This window comes from Acomys russatus, chromosome 6, assembly GCF_903995435.1.
Source record: "Acomys russatus chromosome 6, mAcoRus1.1, whole genome shotgun sequence".
NCBI classification, from domain to species: domain Eukaryota; kingdom Metazoa; phylum Chordata; class Mammalia; order Rodentia; family Muridae; genus Acomys; species Acomys russatus.
In genome coordinates, this window is record NC_067142.1 from 76,152,539 (window position 1) to 76,172,097 (window position 19,559).

The following is a 19,559-nucleotide window of genomic DNA, read 5'->3' on the forward strand; positions in this document are numbered from 1 at the left end:
AGTTTCCAGAAGTTGCTGAAGGCACCCCACCCCAGAGAAGGTTAAGCAGTAGGCTCATCACTGCCTGACATAAGCACCCCTCCCCCACCCCCCACTTCATAAGAGTTATGCTGGATCCACAATCCAGAGATACCAGGTGCAGTCATATGGGGCCCCCTGGAGAAGCCCTGCTGGTGGCAGACAGCACAGCATGCAGTCAACTAGTCTCTAAGAGTCTGACGGTGCATTGAGGAAACAGCTGAGACAAGTTTTAAAAGGAACTTTCTATATAGTTATCTTTTTCCAGGTAGGGGGTTGGTTACATTTTAACAGTGCCTACATCTATCAATTGCAGAGAGTCTCTAAAAATCTGCATGTTTTTATGATCATGAGTCCGGCAGGCTCTAACTTCCGCCAGAACTGTAGAGTTTACCCGTCTATGATCAGCTCCTGCACCATCGACTGGCTGCAGAAGTGGCCTGACGAGGCTCTCTTTATTGTGGCCAACTCCTACCTAGAGGAAAAAATCAAAATGGCTAGCAAAGAGGTAAGTACTTAGGAGCAGTATGTGAGCCCCCTGAACCTGAGCAGCAGGAACACACACACACACACACACACACACACACACACACACACACACACACACACACACACACACATACACACACACACACACACACACACACACACACACACACACACACCGGGGGAGGGGAGGGGGAGTGGGGAGTAGGCATCTCTATCTCTAAGATAAGCTGTGTGGTCCTCACTTGTTCACCCTAACTCTTTACCAGCTCTGTATTTGTTCTGCTTCATACCCGACCAAGTTCAAGGCTGCCTGGGCTGCACACTGCCTAGGTTACCTCTGTTACCATTTTGTACAATAGTTCCTTTCATGAGGATTCTGGAACCTTCTGAGGGTTTCTTTTTAAATTGTTTCTGGACAACTAGGGCTGGCAAGACGGCTCAGTGGTTAAGAGCACTGGCTGCTCCTGCTGAGGACCTGAGTTCGATTTCTAGAACCCAGTAGATGCTCACAGATATGTTTCAGATACTCTAGCGTTCTCTTCTGGTTTTTCTGTGGGCACTGCACACACAGGGTACATAGAAATGCATATAGACAAAACACCCATACACTTAAAAAAGTAAGTATATAATTAACTTTGTCAGGCAGTGACAGTGCACATCTTCAATCCCAGCACTTGGGAGGCAGATCTCTGTGAGTTCAAGGCCAGCCTGGTCTACAGAGTGAGTTCCAGGACAGCTAGGGCTACACAGAGAAACCCTCTCTCAAAAAACAAAAACAAAATGTCTTGACAATTTCATACATACGTAATGCATACTAATTACTCTCACCCCTCACCTCTCTTCTTTCCCTCCCACCTCTGACTACTCTCCGCTTCTCTGCAAACTGCTTTCTCACGTTCATGTCTCCTCCTTTGTATCTTGTGATCATAGTGTGTGGTATCTTCAGCAATGGGTCTTAGCTTCTAGCTCTGGTGGGCAACCATGAGGGCTGACAAAGCCTTCAGGAGCCTCCCTAACAACTCCTTTTGCACAGCATATCCTTTGGTAAGAGTTCTGCAACCTTCCATGTACTTCATTTGGTGATTTTAGTAGTTAAATGTGTTCTTTGACAACTTTCAAGAGAGCAGTAAGTATGAGATGCACACCAACTACTCTCAGCTCAGCTTTTCTTGTCTCACCCGCACCCCTGTCTACAGATCTAGTCTGTGGGTATTAAACTAAAGATCCCAGAGGGCCTAGCTGACAGAAAGGGGGTAAAGATGCTGACAGAAGGAGTTGCAAATGCCTAGAGGCAGGAGACTCAACCTAGGCCTTAGAAAGGGCTTGCATCTTTACAGGCCCAAGTATCCAAGAAAGGAAAGTCAGACAAGGGCAGAGATGGGGCAGAACCCTAAAGAGTTTGCAACAGTGTTAAAAGTGACCAGAAGTCAGTGAGGTCTGGTGTCTAGAGACTGGCAACAGGAACAAGTTATGCCTCAGCCTGAATGCCTTAAATTCTAAGCACAGTGGTGTTCCTTCTGCTCTGGGCCGTTACACTTTGGAGCTTTACTCTACTCAAACTTGCTAGAATGCCATGCTTTGGTAACCATTGTCAGAAAGGAAAGAAGGAAATGTTTCAAGGGCCCTGTGCTGCCTACTTTTATGTCAACTTGACCCAATCTAGAGTTATCTGAAAGGAAGAAACATCAATTGAGAAAAAAATGCCTCCATAACATCCAGCCGTAGGGCATTTTCTTAATTGGACTGATGGGAGAGGGCCCAGCCCATTGTGGGTGGGGCCACGCCAGGGCTGGGGGTCCTGGGTTCTGTAAGAAAGCAGGCTGAGCAAGCCATGCCGAGCAAGCCAGGAAGCAGCATCCCTCTATGGCCTCTGCATCAGCTCCTGTCTCCAGGATCCTGCCCTGTTTGAGTTCCTGTCCTGACTTCCTTCGATGATGAACAGTGTGGATGTGGAAGTGTAGGCTGCATAAACCCTTTCCTCCCCGAGTTGCTTTGGTGCTGTGTTTCATCACAAGCAAGCCCTGAATGTTGCTGCTGGTCCCCTAAGTCCTTGAGTGGCTCTCACAGAAATGAGCACACAGGCTACAAGAATGAGTCTGGTGTGTCATTAGTTGCTCACTGTTGCCTCATGGACCTCATCTTCTTCCATCATTTAAAACTCTCATGACCATGGTGCCATCTCAGGAGCTGCCTGTATCATTCTGCGTCTCAGAAATGTTGCGGTATTTCAACTTACTGCCCTTTCTTCTCTTGTAATTCTCAAAAATTATTGCTCTTCAGAATATAAAAAACCAGTTAGCCCCAACATGTGTCGAGATCCACAAAAGTATGAAGAATTTGAGCACAAAATACTTTGAAGAAACTGGAAAGCACTATTATATAACTCCCAGTAGCTACCTGAAGTTCTTGGAAATGTTTGCCCACATTCTGAGGGTGAGACACGATGAGATGCAGGCGAAGAGGTGAGGCTTTGGGTAAAACAGAAACGGGGCAGAGCGCAGGTTGGAAGTTATTTGTTTTTTAAGGCCATTTTAAAATGTGTGTTTTTACATCCATGCTTTTATTTATTTAAAAAAAAAGAGACACAAATACAAAATAATGATTGTTCTTGTGGGGGCCCCCCTGGGGCCAACAACTATGGTGGCTCATAAGGAAACAGTCCACGCCTACCCTGCGTGCATCCAGAGGCCACCCTCATCGTGGCAAGACTGACAGATCTGTGAGAGAGAAATCAGTTCTGGTTAGATCCAGTTTAATCACCTACATAGACAGTGTCTACTTATGCACATGATGGCTGATCAGCCATGGTTTTGGAGGTAACACCAAAAGAAAAGTGGCCCGATGACTGCAGTGCAGATGGCTGAAAATATGTCTCATGCTGCCACAAAGCACAGTATAGGTAGCAGCTGTGGCTGAGAATGTGGGGAGGCCTTAGGGGTAATTAGATCTCGCTGTTATCCTTGGAACATCTTTTGCTTGTTCTTTGACAGTTTCATGCATATGCACAATGCATCTCAATCCTTCCCGCCGCAGCCTTCACCTTTACTCACCCTCCGGCTTCCCTCATCACATCCTCCCACCTTAATTTCATGTCCTCTTCTTTTTGTTATTTTTCAAGAACCCACCAAGCCCTATTAGTGCTGCTTGCTGAGATACTGACTAATCTTTTTGACACGAGCTTGTCCAGGTGACCATAGCTGCAGTGGATCCTAAGTACCGTGGCCGTGTCATGGCCAGAAGACTGCCTGTCACTGCCCTTCTCCCATCTCCAGCTCGTACATATTTTCCATCCTCTCTTTTACTTGTTTATGGTGCCAGGGGTGGGATCCAGGGACTCAAGCATCCTAGGCAAACGCTCTGCCACTAACTTGCACCCCCGGCCCCTCATACATAACCAGAACCAAGGAGACAATGAAAGTCTGCCTTGTGACAACCTCCTAGAAAGACAGCAAATGTGTAGGAATCAGCCTTGTAACATCTACTCAACAAATATCCCAAATTCTCACATCCCAGAACTCGAGGGAGCCCTGCAGAGTCAGAACCACTGCAGTTAAGCCTTACCTAGGTGGCCTTCAAGCACCATAGGACAAACACTCCAATATAAGTCCATCACAGGCCTGTTGTGATGTGTCCAACAAGTCCTTAAAAAGAAAAGCCACTTAGTCGGGTACTTTGGACAGAATCCATCCTGGTTTTATGGAACATTGACATAGTGATGACGACTGTTTCAAAGCTAGAGCACAGCAGAATCCCTGTGTGGAGCTGAGCCACGTCATCTACCCGAGTGTTTCGAGACATACTGGCAGCTGTACATACTCTGCCTCAGCTGGGCCATGGGAATTATGGATAAATATGGTGCTTCAACAAACTCAATGAAGAGTTCAGTCTATGTGATGAGCACATCCAAGCCTGGCATTTACATAAGAAGTCTGGGGTTGCCTCGATCGCATTTTACTAATGTGGGTTCAGGGTCAGAGTTAACGGGGTTTTGTTACTGATATCATATGGCATGTGTCAGTTAACTGTGGAGCAGTTGGGATTGTCAGAGCCCAGGCTAAAGAAGGCACATAGTGTTCAGAAGTGCTTCTGGCTCCCCTGTTCAAGTGGAGGCTCCCACCTTCTGGGAGGTTTCCATGAGATTAAGATTTCTATTGTTCAGCAGTTTAATCAAGGTGAGAACCGTCTAGGTAAATCACCTAGCTTCCTTCCAGACAAGAGTCAAAAGAGATTAATGGACCTTCTTTCCATGCCTACATTTGGATCTGTGGTATCTCCCTTCCTCTGAAAGACTGTTGCTATGTAACTGCTGTGGCTAAACCCTGTCACAAACACCGTATGCCCAAAGTGAGTCTGTTTCCTTCTTAACCTGCCCCTTAACAAGTTGAGAAAATTCCTCCTGACTCCTAGTTGCATTTTTGTCATGAATTTTCTCAAGTGCTTTCTTTACATTTCAAGTTGATCGGGTCATCTGATTTTCCTGCATTAGACAACAAATATATGGCGGGTTATATATCAATTGACTTTCAAACCCTAAACTGGTGTCTTAAACCCCTAAAATATGCACCCTGCTTGATCAGGATTATAATTCTTTATATGGTGTTAAATTATACTTGTTAATATTCGGTTGTACTCTTTACCTTCTTTAAACAGGACGAGCGTCCCTAGTGTGACATCTAACATTTGGAATGCTGACATAGCTCAAAAAGCCTGAGATTTTGGAGAGTTCAGATTAGGGGTGCTCAGCCAGGGTGCCCCACATTCAAACACTTCTTGTCTTAAGCATTTTGGACATGGGAGGTCAGCCTGCACTTTGTTTCCCCCCTCAGGAATCGCTTCTACATGGGCCTGTCCAAGATTCTGGAAGCAACTGCATTAGTCATAGAGATGCAGGAAGAACTTTTGATTATCGGCCCTCAAATAGAACAAAAGGCAAAGGTAACATTGAGTCTTAAATCTCTCCTGAAGGCTTTATAGTCAGATACAGAACAGTGTTTGAAAGCAGAGGCTCTGCCGGCTGACAGAGATGACTTCTAACTTCAGTTTTGCCACGATGTAGCTATGCAACTTTGAAGAAATTACTTTATAATGTTTACATCAAGTCCTAGTATATAACTGTCTTCATTGAGATGACTGTTGCGGTGGTAAAAATACAATGACCAAAAGCAACTTGGAGTGGGGAGGGTTAATTTCACCTCCCAGATTGTAGCCCACCTTCAAAGGAAGTCAGGCCAGAACTCAAAGCAGGAGCCTGAAAGCAGGAACTGATGCCGATGCCATGGAGGAGCACTGCTCACTGGCTTGCTCCTCATTGCTTGCTCAATACAACCAAGGCCCACCTGCCCACAAGTGATACTGCCCACAGTGAGTCGGACCCTCCCACATCAATTCTCAGGCAATAAAATGCCCTACAGACTTGCCTCCAGGCCAGTCCTGTGGAAGCATTTCCTCAATTAAGAGGTGTTCTTCCCAGATGACCCTAGCTCCTGTCAAGCTGAGGTAAAGACTAACCAGCACCACACCTAACCCTAGAAACTGACGGAAGAAGAATCCCCAGGGAATTGGTTAAATCACGAGAAATCTGCCACGGTAATGCTCAGGCTGTCAATTGTTTTAAAAGCCATTGCTTGCCTTGTGTGTGAGTATGTGAGTGTGTGTGTGTGTGTGTGTGTGTGTGTGTGTGTGTGTGTGTGTGTGTTGCTAGAAATTAAACCGTAGGCCTGATACCAAACAAGCACTCTATCACTGAGGTATGCTCCCAAATCTTGTTATATATGCATATATACACACACAAATATATGCACACACACACACACACACACACACACACACACACACATACACATCCCTTTGTGGGACTCCAGTTACACCTACATGAGACCCTTTTATACAGTTATTTCTATCTGTATGGGTGAATTGCCTGCCTCTATGTATGTATACATGTGCACCCAGTGGCACATGAGCTCCTCTGGAGCTGGAGTTACAGATGGTAAGCCTCCGTGTGGGTGTTGGCAGGCAATCCCTGGTCCTCTGGAAGAGTAGCCACCCCTCTAGGCCCTTGTCATCTTTCTTGGCGTGTATGAACCCATCTTTATGGTAGCCATCCTAATTACTCCGTTACATGTATTTCAGGCTAGTTTCTACAAATTATATAAATATTAAATACGCTTTTTTTTTTAATTTCTGCTCTAAAAAAAAAAATCATGTGTCAAAGTCCATTCTAAGAAGAACTGTTTGATCCATTAGGAAAAAGAACTCCTTGTGGAAAAGCTGCGGAAAGACTCACAAATAGTTGAAAGGGTTCAAATGCTCGTGAAGCAGGATGAGGAGATGGTGGCTGAAGAAGTGAAAATTGTGGAAGACTACGCTCAGGTGAGCCGATGTTCAGTGAACCCCCGCTGCCCGGGCTTGGGACCTGCACACTCAGGTGAGCCGACGTTCAGTGAACCCCAGCTGCCCGGGCTCAAGACGTCCACAGGTAAAGGCAGTGGCCCGAGGTTAGATACGCTCGTTTTACCCCAGCAAGCATGTTTTGAGCCCTATTCCACACAGGAAGCTATTAGGTAAAGTAGGGAGCCCGGGGCATGCGTGGCTCCACCCTGGGCAACTCTGCAGGCTGTGCTGGCGCTCAGGTAAGCCTTGCCTCCAGGAGCAGCATCGCCAAGGAGCCCCACCTCTAACAGAACCACCCCTCACTGTTTCCGCTCCCTGTGGATACGTTCTTATCAGGAACTGGAGAACACATTACATTTCATGTATAAATGCCCATAGCCTGGCACAGTGGCGCACTCCTTTAATCCCAGCACTCGGGAGGCAGAGGCAGGCAGATCTCTGTGAGTTGGAGGCCAGCTGGTCTACAAAGCAAGTCCAGGACAGCCAAGGCTACACAGAGAAACCATGTCTTGAAAGACCAAGAACAACCAAAAAAAAAAAAAAATTTGCGACAGACATGGTGGCACACGCCTTTAATCCCAGCACTCAGGAGGCAGAGGCAGGCGGATCGATGTGAGTTCGAGGCCAGCCTGGTCTACAAAGTGAGTCCAGGATGGCCAAGGCTACACAGAGAAACCCTGTCTCGAAAAAAAAAAAAATTGCCCATGACAGAAGCATGTGTGCCCTTGTGTAATTGGTACAATAAAAAATGTCAAGCCACATTTTCCATCAACATCCCAACAACTTTAAATATGTGACTATGGGGCTGGAGCGATGGCTCAGAGGTTAAGAGCACCACTGCTCTTCCAAAGGTCCTGAGTTCAATTCCCAGCAACCACTTGGTGGCTCACACCCATCTATAGTGAGATCTGATCTTTAAATATGTGACTATATTTGTTCATATATAATTAGGATTATGTCTTCATTACAGAAAACTTCCAATGAACTTAAAAGTGTGCTGCCCGCTTTAGACAAGGCAATTATGGCTCTAAATTCCCTGGATAAAAATGATATTTCTGAATTAAGGTGAGTAATTTTCTGTCTACTTTGAGTTTAAAAGCCTCTGACTAGAACACAAATGTGTAAGAGTCTGAATTTCCCTTTTTAAGATTATTTATTGTGTATACAGTGTTTTGTCTGCATGTACACCTGCATGCCTGAAGATCTCATTATAGGTGGTTGTGAGCTACTACGTGGTTGCTGGGAATTGAACTCAGGACCTTTGGAAGAGCAGTGGTGCTCTTAACCTCTGAGCCATCTCTCCAGCCCAAGAGTCTGAATTTCAATTTTGTATTAACTTGTGTCCATTTGGTTCCTGTGGATTTCTCATCATGAATGGTATTTACCATGTGTTATTGGTTTTCATGCATGCCAGTATTTTATCGATCCTTAAGCAAGGAAAACTACCACCATGCTAAAACCATGAGACATTTGTTATAAAATAAATTGTCATCACTGATATGTAAAACTTAACATCCTAGAATAGTCCAGTAAAGCATTATCTGAACTGCAGTTCCAAAGTTAGGACTTCGTATTTACATCCCAGCACTCATTCCTGGGTGAGTACTGAGCTCTGGGGGACTAGGAACCAGCCAAGGAACATGGGAGGCTGCAGTGCTCACACTTACCCCAAGGGGGCGCTACACAACCTCTTCTCCCTGGTGTGTCTCTTCCAAATAGTATCCTAGTGTGAAGAAAGGGACTGAACAGAAATATCCAAGAAAGCTTTGGAAGAATTGAAATATGATAGGGAACAAAGACTTGAACTTTGTGATCCAAATTTGGGTCTTTAGGTAGGATATTTTTAACTTGAGGTTTCCTTGTTAATAATGGAAATCTCCAAATACTCTATCTCTGAGTACAGCAGGTATTCCATAGTTCTTAGAAAAGCAATGTTTTAAGGGGCTGAAGATATAGTTCAATGGTTAAGAGCCCAGGCTGCTGCTCTTCCAGAGGACCCGGGTTCCCAGCATCCACCTGCAGTTCCAGGGGATCTGACACCCTCTTTTGGCTTCTATGGGCACAGACATATGCACAGGCAAAACACCCATATACATAAAATGAATGTTCAAAAAAAATGTTTAAAGCAGTAGTGTTTTAACAAAGGCTGTGGGAGTGCAGGGCAAGCCCACTGTTGTGATTATCTGTTGTGGATGTGCTGGCATCACAGGCATGTGAGGTGGTGCTCGACTTCTAATCTGGGTATTGGGGATCTGAATTCAAGTCCTGAGGCTCCCACAGCAAGCACTTTACCAGCTGAGCATCTCCCGGGCCGCAACCTCGTCACATTTATAACACCTTAACTCTTAGTGTTTCAAAACAGCAGCCCAGAGGCTTTCACAATTCTCAAGTTCACCCACCTAATGCTGAGGACCAAGTGCACAGAGAACAGAGAAAGGCAACCGAATCCCTGGTGCCCTCACCTGCGAGCTTTCACCCTTAGCCTTTTACTTATTCATTCGGCAAACCTGCTGCGTGCTCACCATACAGCAGGCCTGTCCCAGGCACTGAGCTCACAGCAGCCGAGGCAGAAGACGCACCCTGATGGAGAACAGGGCCCATCTGGCAAGGAGATGGGCAGCTGTGTAGTGAAACTAGGGCAAAAGAATAGAAAACACAAACATCTCAGAAGTGTGTTCAGTGGTTTGAGGGAACTGCAAAAGACCATGGTGGCTGGAGGTGTGGATAAAGGAGGTGTCAGGAGAAGGGGGTGGAGTCAGGGTGCTAATAGAGGGCAAGTCTTCACCAGCGTGGGTCCCCCCCACCCCCATACAACCTGTGCCTTACCACTTTCCTCCAGAAGATCTTACTCACTTAACTTCTGTTCTGAAAGATTCTTCTGACAGGAATGCCCAAATACCCCCTACTTTCTTTTTTATTATTAATTTTGAATATGTGTCTGCCGAGGGGGCAGAGTACATGCACCTGAGTGCAGATGCGTATGGAGACCAGAGCATCAGACCCTGTGAAATCACAGGTGTTGTAAGTATGTGGGCCTGAGACTCCATTCCTAACACTGCACGGCACGATGGGGAGAAGCCATTATTTCGGTAGAGCTTATTAACCAAAGGTAAAAGGGGGGAAATTGCATAGTTAGGAGTATAAGCGTGAGGACTAAGTATACAATATAGGTATAATACGTGACGCTCTCCATCATAATACATACAGAATAATTAACAACCAAACTTAGGTCCCCTGCGAGAGCAGTGCACACTCCTAACCACCAAACCGTCTCCGTCGCTCCCCACACTCACAGGCACCATCTGCAAGCAGTGATGCACATGGCTGGAGTGCCTGCACTGCCACTTTCCTCCCATGTCACCTCAGCTTCCTTCTGTGCAGTAGGATGGCACACAAGGGACCCAGTCGGCCAACGCAGAGCATCTTCACTGAGGGTACCGGCTCCGTGAGGATCACTCTTGTGCTGAGAAGTGCCTCTCCTCTGCCCTGGAACTGCAGACTCGGTGTGGGCCAACGCTGCCCTTGCGTTCTTTGCCTATATTTTATCCTTTGTAAAGATTCTCCCATGTGATGTTACCACTGTAGCTGGAAACTGGTTGGGACAGAACAGAAAATGGTTTGCAGTGTTCCAGGCATGATCCTCTTACCCTGTCTTTAGAGACAGATCCCAGTCTATGCCCCTGCCCCTGAGCTGTCAGATCAGTGACTTTGAAGGATAAAGTAGGAACAGTCCTTAAATCACAAGGGCGGGGCTGACTTGCAGTGTGTACATGCGCACATGCACACACAATGTTTCTGTGGCACAGTCATCAGTAAGCCAACTAGAATAACACAGAAAGGTCCCTATCTTAAAATGAGTCTGCATTGGGTACTTTTATAACAGAAAGAATTAATCTCTAACGCACATTAATTTTAGAGTTAAATTTTATGCATTTAATTTTTTTATGTTTTGTTTTTGTGTGTGTGTGTGTGTGTGGTTTTATTTTGTTTTGTTTTATTCTTTTGTTTTTTGTTTTTGTTTTTGTTTTTTGAGACAGGGTTTCTCTGTGTAGTCTTGACTGTCCTGGACTCGCTTTGTAGACCAGGGTCAAACTCACAGCAATCCGCCTGCCTCTGCCTCCCGAGTGTTGGGATTAAAGGCTTGCCCCAACACCGCCCGGCTGCATTTAATCTTCTAAAGCAAAGTTATCCATGTACTAAAGACATTTTTTTTTTTTAATTGAGATAGGGTTTCTCTGTGTAACAGCCCTGAATGTCCTGGACTTGCTTTGTAGATCAGGCTGGCCTCCCACAGAGATCCACCTGCCTCTGATTCCCAAGTACTGGGATTAAAGACATGTGTCACCACCACCCAACCAATATTTAATTAAAAAAAAAAAAAAAACCAGATAGTAAAATGTCTCCATGTTGACTGTTGCTCCTTACCAGAATGCTTGTTAAAAATATGTATGCATGGGGCTGGAGAGATGGCTCAGCAGTTAAGAGCACTGCCTGCTCTTCCAGAGGTCCTGAGCTCAATTCCCAGCAACCACATGGTGGCTCACAAACATCTGGAATGGGATCTGATTCTCTCTTGTGGTGTGCATGAAGACAGAGCACTCATCTACATAAAATAAATAAATCTTTTAAAAATATTTTTTAAAACATGTATGCATGCATGTTCTCTCTTGTATGTGAAAGCTAGATTTAGCAACATATAAAGATACATAAAAGCCGGGCGTGGTGGCACACACCTTTAATCCCAGCACTCAGAAGCAGAGGCGGGTGGATCACTGTGAGTTCGAGGCCAGCCTGGTCTACAAAGTGAGTCCAGGACAGCCAGGGCTACACAGAGAGATCCAGTCTCGGGAAGAAAGAAAATGGATACATAAAGCATGAAAGCAGAAGGGGCTGTTTGCAGAAAGGAGGGGGCCAGTAAGAAGGAGAAGAGAGGACATAGAAGGTACCAGGAATGAGTTAGGAGCAAGATGCACTTAAAGCACTTAAACAAAACTTCACATAGGAATGCCTCATAACAAAACCCATTATTTCATAGGCTGCATTAACGTCTAAGAGAGATGAAGTCTAAACTCCTATGTCTGTAATCTTCTGGGGAGAACACAACTTTCATCTTGAAGCTGATAAGACGCTCACCCTGTCTTACAGAGTGTACACACGGCCCCCCCTCCTGGTACTGACAGTCATGAACTCCGTGTGTAGCCTTCTACAAAAGAAACCCAACTGGGCAACAGCAAAGCTGCTGCTTTCCGAGACCGGCTTCCTAAAGAAGCTAATCAACATTGACAAGGACAGCATCCCTGATAAGGTACAATGCTGACAGCTAGTGCATGCGCACTTGACGTGTCCACAGCATCCCTGATAAGGTACAATGCTGACAGCTAGTGCATGCGCACTTGACGTGTCCACAGCATCCCTGATAAGGTACAATGCTGACAGCTAGTGCATGCGCACTTGACGTGTCCACAGCATCCCTGAAAAGGTACGACGCTGACGGCTAGTGCGTGCACACGTGATGTGTCCATGTTTAGTCTAGAGCCAAGCAGATGTGCTAAAATGGTTCTGAGTTACAAGTGAAAATTAAAAATGGATTTAAGAATGAAATTTGTTTCAAGTGGAGGATGGCAGTAAGAGTTAAAAGAGGTGGGGGTGGTGGAGGGAGCAGTGTCACGATGATAAAGGATGAAGGCACTCCTTCCTCATCAATCCTGACAGCATGAGTGTGGTCCACAGGATTCACATGCTATGCAGAGAGAACTGCACTAAATAAAATAAATAAATAAATTTCTAAAATGAGAGCAGGAGAGCAAATTTAGTAGTTTTCTCGAGGAGTGTTCTTCTACAATCTTCATATTAAACAGGGACAACATTAAGCAGCCAATCACAATTAACCAGCGAATCATAGTAGGCTGTGCTCCTGGGAAGCACAGAGTCCCATATAAGGAAGATGAAGTTCTTGACAGAAAGCTAGTGATGATACTCATTCATGAATTAATGTAAGAATTCACCCTTTAAAGAACAATTAACAAACATAGTGCCCTGTGGTTTTGTTTAGATACATCTGAAAAGAATTGTTCTTATAAAGAAGTGATTAAGGGCTGGAAAAATGGCTCAGAGGTTAAGAGCACTGACTGCTCTCCCAGAGGTCCTGAGTTCAATTCCCAGCAACCATATGGTGGCTCACAACTATCTGTAATGGGGTAACTTTCTCTTCTGGTGTGTGTGAAGACAGAACACTCATATATATAAAATAAAAATATTAAAAAATATTTTTAAAAAAAGAAGTGATTAAGTACTCGGGAGGCAGAGGCAGAAGGATCGCTGTAAGTTTGAGGCCAGCCTGGTCTACAAAGCGAGTCCAGGACAGCCAAGGCTACAGCAAGAGACCCTGTCTTGAAAAACCAAAAACAAACAAAATTAAATAAATAAAGAAGTTATTAAAGCATAGCCAGCATTCAAAATAACCAGAATATCTTAATAGAGGCAGGTTAGGAGAGAGCCACACGTCTGAATTATTCAGGAAAGTGGTGCAGTTCTCAGGCAAGAGAGGAGATGCCCTGCTAGAAAGCAGGAAGGAATCCCAGCCTAAGGAACACTCTATAGTACTTATGGCTCATAAGAGCAGATGAGAAATTCTGTACACCTAACTATAAATTAGATGGTAGGCACATTAAGCCAACAGGCCACTTAGGGATGGGAAGTCATCACCTCATAGTAAAGTGCCCTAAGGAATTCAAACCTCTCTGCACACTAAATTTTCTTAAATTGAAATTCAGTTCCTTTTTTAAAAAAAAAAATAATTTATTTAATTTTTATTTTAGTGTGAGGGTGTCAGAGCCATTGGAACCGGAATTACAGACAGTTGTGAGCTGCCATGTGGTGGCTAGGAATTGAACCCGGGTCCTTTAGAAGAGCAGACAGTGCTCTTAACCACTGAACCATCTCTCCAGCCCCTCAGTTCCTTTTTTATTAACATTCCTTTTTTTTTTTTTTTTTTTTTTTCCCTTTTCCTGTTGCATAGAGCCTTGGCTGTCCTGGACTCTCTTTGTAGACCAGTGACCCAGCCTGTGGGATCTTTAATGGGTACTTGTGGAGGGGGCAGACAAGTGAGGGGACAGGAGATACGAATGAGGGTAAGTCTGGATTTTGATCAAGCCCCCTTTATTGACAATTTTCACAGAGTACTTATAGGCACAGGGACATGGGTATTTGCATAAGCGAGGGTTGCTATGGATACCTAACTCTGGAATGCTCCAGCAGGTGTCTACCTTTACAGCTGATATAATCACAGACGAGGGAGAAATTCCTGAGAGAAAGGAAAGTTGTAAAAAGATCTGATTAGTCAGGAAAAAGTTCCCAGAACTGCTGCTCGCAGGCAGCTGGCCTTTAATCTGATTTTACCAGTAGTCTTACTGGAAAAGCTAGTTTATAGCCAGAAAGGAGTAGCTCTTACTATGAGCTCTGGAGTCTTAGAATGACCATCCCCCACAATAAACCACAACAGGTGTCTAATTGCTGAACCACGGCAGGGTCAGCTGGTTTGTGGTAGATGACAGACTGCTGGAGAAATAGGAGCCTAAAGATGTAGGCTCTGACAAGATGGCTGAACATTGGCCATATGGCCTATCGTCCCCAAAAGACCAGGCTGGCCTCAGAACTCAAAGAGATCCACATGCCTCTGCCTCCTGAGTGCTGGGATTAAAGGCGTGCGCCACCATGCTCTGCTGAAATTCAGTTCCTTTTAAATATTAGCAAAGTTAGTTAGCTGGGCAGTAGTAGCACACACCTTTAATCCCAGTGTTCAGGAGGCAGAAGCAGGGGGATCTCTATGAAGGCCAGACTGGTCTACAGAGGGAGTTCCAGGACAGCCAGAGCTACCCACAGACAAACCCTGTCTCAAAAATAAATTAGCAAAGTCACCACAAGAGCAAGAGCAACAGGGATCCTGTAGAAAGGCTTCCTCCATCTGGGCCACTTGGAACCCTACACGGAGCTGCGTCTTTAACTGCAGTAGTGAAACTTGCCCTTAGGGCAATAAATGGCCCCTCCTAATTATGATTCATGGCATGCCTTCTCCCTAGGTGTTCCAGAAGCTCAAGAAGATAATAAATTTGCCTGATTTCAATCCCAAGAAGATCGCTCTGGTCTCTGTGGCATGTTGCTCCATGTGTCAGTGGGTGATAGCTTTGTATAACTACCATGAAGTTCAGAAGGTACAGCTCACTGCCTGACCCTGTCACGCTGCACAAGGGACGCCGGGTCACTCCAAAAGTAATGGGTATTTAGCAGTGCTCAAGTAAACCTCTGTGGAAAGAACACCTACAGAAACACATACATTTAAACGCATGACACTCACTCATACAGGCTGAATGCTTCTTTTAAACATCCTGTGAAAACTAGGCTACATTTCTACTTGTTTGACTTAATGTTTTGCCCATGACAAACTGTACCCCTTATGTGTACACATAAGATCCCAGGAAAGTTTATTTTAAAGGCTGCTGGTACCTATGTCTCTTAAGTGTAAGACCATTTAAAGCGCAAGCCTAGCTGTTTAAGAACCCTTGGGTGTTTTCCTTTCCTGAAGGTGGTGCGTCCTAAGCAGGCACAAGTGGCCGAAGCTCAGAATGTCCTTCACATTGCCAAGCAGAGGTTGGCCGAGAAGCAAAGAGGTTTACAGCTGGTAAGGTTCAGGGGCTTCGGGTTTGTGTTTGTTTGTTTTATTGCTTGTTAGGTTCTCAATACCTTTAAGAGCTACATTACATTGCTAAGGAGGAGTCAATAAATACCCCAAGGCTAAAGATGTTGCCCAGTGATAGACAGTGCACTTGTCTGGAGGCATGTGAGCCTGCAACTCTATTCCTAACACTGTAGGTAGAGTGCTGAAGGAGAGATAAACTTGTTTTTTAGCATCCCACGTGTGGGGTCAGAAAGGTCTTGTGAGAGAACAGGCGAGGTTAAGCCATTAGAAAACCAACCACCTCGTGCGGGAGCTTGATTGTTGCCAGCTGAAAAGATCCTGTGAACAGACTCTGGGAGGAGATATATAAATGAGCCCAGAACTGGAGGCAGGGCCTTTTGGGGACTTGGGATAGTTTTGGCTGTTCATCGCTCCACTTCAAGACGCTCCTAGAGAAAACCGCTTGAGGGAAGGGGCTTCGGGGCTCTCAGCTCCTGCTGAGGTTCCGGGTTCTGGTTACTCCAGGTTCCAGCAGAAGAAATCCTGCTGATTATGCCAGGAGAATCATTCCTCGGAACTGGTATCTTTATGGTTTTGTTATTGTGCTTTAATCCTCTTTTCCTATTGTTTTGCTTAGTTGGGTTATAAGTGACGTACACTTGGTTAATAAGTTGTAATAAAATATATTGGCTAAGAAAATTGAGACTACAGGCCGTGATGAGGAGAAGCCATTATTTCAGTAGAGCTTATTAACCAATGGTAAAATGGGAAAATAACATAGTTAGGAGTGTAATTGGGAGGACTGAGTAAATAATATAATATGTAATGCTCTCCACCCCTGCCACGTAATAATTAACTACGATGTTAATTATCATCATCACAGAATACAATTTCAGCAAATTTCTCCAAGAGAACTTGTAACTCCGATGTATACAAAGTTTAACCTGGACTTCACATGCCCTCATTTCACTTGTCTGTACTAATCACTCTGTTGATTCATAAATCCACACATCTCAGATGTCTAGAGCTGGAGCTACACGAGCCATCATCACCTGGCGTTTGGCCCATTCTAAGTAGATGGCGTGCCGTATGTAACCCACCGCAAACTAGCTTGCTAAAGTGCTGTGCTGCGTTCTGGGCAAGGAGCCTTGCTCAAAGCTGCAAGGTTGCATTGAATCAGCTTCTATTTCAGTCCATCCATCATCCATCCATCCACATGTAAGCATTTATACGGATACACTGTGTGTATCCACTCAGCCACCCACGCAATGAGCGTCAGAGCCTAAGCACTCTGGCTCTGCCCAGAGGCAGCAAGAACACAGCTTAGCTTCACCCAGGCACAGACCTAAATACACTGCAATAGTTCAGTGAGCCTGTTCAATGTGTTTCTCAAGTGCAAACGCCATGCTGCTGCCTGAGCTATAGTTAACTGCTGGCTTTATGGCTTTTATGGAAATGGCCTGTTACATACTTTCTTCTCTTTCAAATATATATCTTTTGTCTATCTGGGCCTTAATGTATAAAATGCTTGTGAAAAGTCTAGAGAAGGCTGGGATATATGTCTAGAACTTACTGGCCGCCCACACCCTCATCAAAGCATCCTTTAGGAAGTACGGTGCACACCACCTAATTGTGTACTTAATTTGATGCATATGTCCTGGACTTAAAATAACTAGGTCATGAGCACCGAGGGAAGACAGGAGAAAGGAACAAAGACAATATCTAAACGTAGAGAGAAGGCACTGATGAGATGCCTCATAATTGTCCTCACAGAGAACATGAATTTTGTTCCCAGCTGCCACGTTCATCAGCTTCAGGGGACCCAATGTCCTCTCCTGGCCTCCAGGGACACCTACACAGATGTGCACATAACTACACACACCACACACACACACACACACACACAAACACAAATTAAAATTTCTACCACAGACTATATCTCCAGCCCATAATGTATATACTTTTATGAAACATATTTTTGTAGAATTTAGGTTCATACTTTTATAAAGATAATAGCTAAAAAATAAGAAAAAAATTATAAATCACTGTAAATATAATTCTGTATATACAATTATATATTATGACATATATATTTACATATATTTACAAATGTTATATTTGCAAAATTATATCTATCTATATTATCTTTACACATACCATATTCAAGATTCCATGTTAAATCTTTTGTGTTAGCTTTTTATTATTATTTCAAAAACTTGACATAATAAAATTAATAAAGTCAAAACACAAACAATTAGTTAGTCCATGGTCAATGTGACCCTGTTGCTTTGGGCCCAGGCAGCACAGAACGCGTGGTGGGACAGAGAGGCCTGTTCACTTCATGGCAGCTAGAAAGCAACCAGAAATGAAAACTCATCTGGGGGTCTTGATAAGTCCTCAAAGGGCATTGCTGCACGTTTTCTAACTTCCTTCCACAGGGCTCACCTGCTAAAGGTTCTGTGCCACGGGTTAGGGGCAAGCCTTTACCACGGGCCTGTGGGGAATGCTTCATACCCAAATAACAACTCTAGCAATGGATGATTCCTAGGGTAACCTATGACCCTTCTCAGCCTCACTCCATGCCTCCATCCTAACTCACTTATTCCTCAGGTCTGCGCAGCATGTTTGCAATGGGAGAGGTCAGGTATATTCTTTCTTTTGTTTATTTACTTGAAACAGAAGTCCAGGGTGTGGTCTCTTTGTAGTTGATGGTGACTTTGAACTTATGACCCTCTCTCCTGAGTGCAGGCTTGTGTACCAACACACCTGGTTTACACAGCACTGAAAATTAATTCCAGATGCTCTTGGCAGCGAGGCAAGCATCCCACCAGCTGAGCTACATCCCCCCAGCCCTTAGCCATTTCTTTATTAAAGAGAATGAATTTAGGTATCTTTGTGAACCAATAAATTAGAAAATGATGCATTTTCAAATGCTTAGGATCCCAAGAAGGACTTTTATAGAAAGCAGACGGCGTTCACAGCACTTCAGAGCTGAGGGATCATTTGCTTCTGCGTGTACCTCCCACTGTTCATGGAACCCATGTGAGACAGTTTTCTAGGGCATGAAAGGGGCGTGGTTACACGCTGAGGCAAGAGAGGTGACAGACAAACTGGAAACCAAGTAAGAGTGAGACGTTCTGTGCGTGAAACTCAGTGATGAATGATTGTCTTTCAGATCGAAGAACATTTGCAGTTTTTACATACATCCTACAGAGATATTGTTGCTGAAAAACATCAACTAGCAAGTCGGAAAAAGCTGGCCACCAAGCGCCTTCAGTGCGCATCTGTCCTGCTGACTGTCCTGGAAGACGAGAAGGCATGGCTTCCCTTGGCTTTTATATGTCGTCGTCGACTGATCCACATGGGATTTCAGCAGACCCCAGCTTGCATTTCACTCCAGGTTCTATCACACACTTCCTAGAACCGCCTCAGTACCCAACTTCCTATAAAGACCTGGAGAACATGTTAAAACAAAGGCTCTTCTCTCCGGCTGCTAAGGTGCAGCGGCACATTTTTGGCTGATGAGGCCCTTTCTATGGCTGTGTCATGAGTTTTTCTTCTGCAGTCTTGGGACAATGCAGGTTAAGTATATGGGTAGGCACAGAGAGAGAACAGCTGTCATTAGAATGCAAAGTGAAAACTTTCTTTTGTTCTGTCAGTCTTCTGAGCCCTTTTATTTGATTTTTTTAATTTTCCAAATCACTCCTAGTAAGACAGCTAAATTCTTGGTTTAGTTACAACTCACCTAACCCAAAAGAGCTTACAAAGTTCCCGAGATAACTTTAATTCATTCTGATTATTTAAATGAGTATATTGTGGAAGGCTTACTAACAACAGAGACGGGTTGTGATATAAATATATTGTGATATAAATACATTGTGCCATCCTTGACACTGATGTCCCTGAGAGTCCAGGGAATGCTGAGAGCCAGGAAGCACCAGCGTTATTTCTGGTCTTAGACTCCTGGGGGAGTGTCTGTCAGTTAACC

The 19,559-nt window shown here is 44.6% G+C and overlaps 1 protein-coding gene across 1 annotated transcript in view; it reads left to right on the top strand.

Annotated features, from left to right (window-relative positions):
* Dnah14 (dynein axonemal heavy chain 14) overlaps positions 1-19,559 on the top strand; it is a 212,252-nt gene that overhangs the window by 136,339 nt on the left and 56,354 nt on the right. Inside the window, 9 exon segments of the mRNA XM_051148372.1 lie at positions 335-526; positions 2,788-2,969; positions 5,334-5,442; positions 6,751-6,876; positions 7,868-7,962; positions 12,043-12,202; positions 14,976-15,107; positions 15,479-15,574; positions 18,747-18,887. Of these exon segments, the coding sequence (XP_051004329.1) occupies positions 335-526; positions 2,788-2,969; positions 5,334-5,442; positions 6,751-6,876; positions 7,868-7,962; positions 12,043-12,202; positions 14,976-15,107; positions 15,479-15,574; positions 18,747-18,887 (1,233 nt within the window).